General features: G+C 34.9%; 1 protein-coding gene across 1 annotated transcript; it reads right to left on the bottom strand.

Annotated features, from left to right (window-relative positions):
* Positions 1-357: 357 nt before the first annotated feature.
* LOC127744602 (acetyl-coenzyme A carboxylase carboxyl transferase subunit beta, chloroplastic) lies at positions 358-1,906 on the bottom strand (the record flags this gene model as incomplete). The annotated part of the gene is given in 1 exon segment (XM_052256740.1): positions 358-1,906. A coding segment is annotated over 1 exon segment (1,411 nt), but the record flags the coding sequence as incomplete, so codon positions are not given.
* Between the last annotated feature and the right edge of the window lie 1,242 nt (positions 1,907-3,148).

Here is a 3,148-nt window from a genome sequence, read left to right on the forward strand (position 1 = left end):
TCCGTCTATTTGGCGACTATTCCTACTGCTACTACTACGGCTACTGCAGTAAGGAAGGAATTCGGTTTCAAACTGAACTTGTTGCGAGGGGTTAAAAATGGATTATACTCTTTCTCTCCATCTTTCGTCTATCCTATGTCTCTTTCCTCTGTTCTTTGTCCTTCTCCTACTAGGAGTAGCAGGAAAGTCGTCAAATCCTCCTATATTAACAAAAAACCTTGGTTAATGATGCATGTAAGTATGATATATTCAGTAAATAGGAATAGGATGAGTAGAAAAAAGTATATTGAGGAGTATAAAATAGAATCTAATTCTATATATAATAATATATTATTAAAATAATAAAAAAATAGAAAGAATGAATGTAAAACGTAGAACTAAAAAAATGGATTGATTTCGCCTTCTATTTCCGCAAGGAACATAGGTATGATAATACACTTTTAAATTTTTTTATTTGGAAAAAGAAAAAAAATCTTTTAAGTTCTGCTAAATTTTTCACAAAGGGAAGAAAGCATGGAGCTGAAATAACTCACTTAAAACCCCTTTTAAAGGATTACGCGGTACGATTGAATCAAATAAGCCCTTTTGGAATAAATATTCAGCTACTTGTGAACCTTCGGGTATTGTCGTATTCAACGTTTGTTCAATTACTCTTTTACCCGCAAATGCAATGTAAGCATCGGGTTCGGCAATAATGATATCGCCCAACATGCCGAAACTGGCGGTCACCCCACCAGTAGTAGGAGATGTAAGGATGGATACATAGAATAACCTTTTATTTTTTTGATACTCATATAAAGCAGAAGATATTTTAGCCATTTGCATCAAGCTCAGACTTCCTTCTTGCATACGTGCTCCTCCGGACGCACATACTAGAATAAGAGGTAAAAGTTGATTGCCAGCATGTTCGACCAAACGGGTTATTTTCTCGCCTACTACAGATCCCATACTACCCCCCATAAACTGAAAATCCATGATCCCAATTGCTACAGGAATCCCGTTTAGTTGACCTGTGCCTGTTTGAACAGCCTCAGTTAATCCTGTCTTTCTTTGATAAGAGTCCATACGATTCTTATAGGATTCGGATTCCTCTTCCGAATGAAATTCAATGGGATCCATAGAGACCATGTCTTCATCCATAGGATTCCAAGTACCTGGATCAATCGAAAGTTCGATTCTATCTGAACTGCTCATTTTCAAATGATATCCACAGTGTTCACAAATATTCATTTTTGATTTAAAAAATTTCCTATAATTTAATCCATAACAATTTTCGCATTCAATCCATAAATGCTTGTATTTTTGAGTTTCATCGAGATCTTTAGAATCCTCTCTTTTAGTTAAATTCTCATTCGTGATAGTTGTTTTTATGGAAGAACCCTCGCTTTCACTACTATTTCCGCCCTTACCACAAATAGAAGTATAAAAGTAACTGTCATTGTATTTATCACTTTCACCTAAAATGTGACTAACAATACAGATTTGAGAACGAAGATAACTTTCAATGCAATTATGAATGCCATTTTTCCAACTCGATTTAGTATCATACATGTAATGATTCTCATGTCTCTTAGAGACATTATTCAGATAGCTAGAATTCTTATTATAACTATCAAAAAGACTTTCTGGTTCACTTAGAAAAGAAGGATCATTAGAAATCTCCAAAAATTGATTTTCAATATCAAAATATATGGAATAACGGTTCCTTTGGCTATTGTTATCCCTAACTAAAAGAATTTTATCAGATAGGAAATTTCTAATGTTCCTGACACCGACTAAATAATCAACATTACTGTAACTAGAATTGTCACTATCATTCCAGCTAGGAAAGTCTTTTTCCATATCAATCAAAATTGGGTCTTCACTTGCACTGGTATTTTCAACAGGACCAAAACTATCCATTGAGGAATAGATATACGAAAAAAAACCCTTTTTTGTAATTCCTATGATGCAATTGGAGCTTATCGACAAAAAAAAATTTCGATAGTCCTTTGTGGTTCCGCTGGCGGCTAGATCAGCGCGTTATTTCCTCAAGAGAAGCTCCTATATATATATATGTGTTTTGAATATGTATTAGGTTATGAATAAATAATTGAAACTTGAAATTGTTAATATTGGAACTTGGAGGAAGCTGAGCCTAGTGTTTATTGGATTTTGAGGGGCTGTGTTTGTTTTAATTAAATTGCCTTGATCGTTACGTGGGAATCGGTCAAGGTATGATTTAGGTTTTTTGTATTTAATATGTAAGGTTCTGTAAAAACCTAGGTTAGATGACCATAAGATAAGCTGAAACGCATGGAAATGTACAATACTTAGTGTCCTTGATATTTATGATGTGATTTGATTATGTGATGGAGGTTGTTATTATATTGAGGTAACAATGAAGCAGGAGTAAGTTGGTGGCTATGAGATTGCAAATATATTGAATAAAGCCATGATGAATTTGTTAAAATGTACAATGGTAATGAATGGTGATTGAAAGCATGGTGTAGAGTATGGTGTAGAATTGTGTTAAGTCTTGTTACTGGTATATAAAGTTGGAATGGTAAGTTTGGTAAGGAAGGGAATGGAAATTTTGGATGTAAATAAGGTTTGAAGGGGGTTTTGCAAAAAGTTGGTTTTCGAACTTCGGCGGGCATAACCTGATTTTTGGATCCTCAATTTGCTTCCAATTTGTTTTAAAATGAAAATTGGGTTTATGAAAGTTTATGCCATTCGAAAAACAAGTGAAAATAATTTCAAATTGAAGAAGTTATGGGTGTTGGAAGATTGGAACTTAAAACTGGTTTTTGGTTGCAACTCTGTAGCTTTGCTACTGATTCTTTTTTTTTTTTAAGAACGCACGCCCACGCATACGCGTGACCCACGCGCACGCGTGACATGAAGTCTTCACCCACACGTACGCATGACAAAGAGACGCGCGCGCGAGCTGCAATTTCACACTCCCACGCGCAAGCGTGAGCCACGCGTATGCGTGGTCTCTGTCCTAGCAAACAAGATTTTTGAAGTTTTAAAACCTATTTCAAACCTCTAAACCTCTGTTTTCATTCATTTAGTTATAAATAGTAGTATTAAACCTGATAATCAGATGAAATTAGGAGATGGGAATAACTTGAAAGTGAAGTAAAGTTGAAAAGTGATGAATTGA

This window comes from Arachis duranensis, unplaced genomic scaffold, assembly GCF_000817695.3.
Source record: "Arachis duranensis cultivar V14167 unplaced genomic scaffold, aradu.V14167.gnm2.J7QH unplaced_Scaffold_63799, whole genome shotgun sequence".
Taxonomy (NCBI): domain Eukaryota; kingdom Viridiplantae; phylum Streptophyta; class Magnoliopsida; order Fabales; family Fabaceae; genus Arachis; species Arachis duranensis.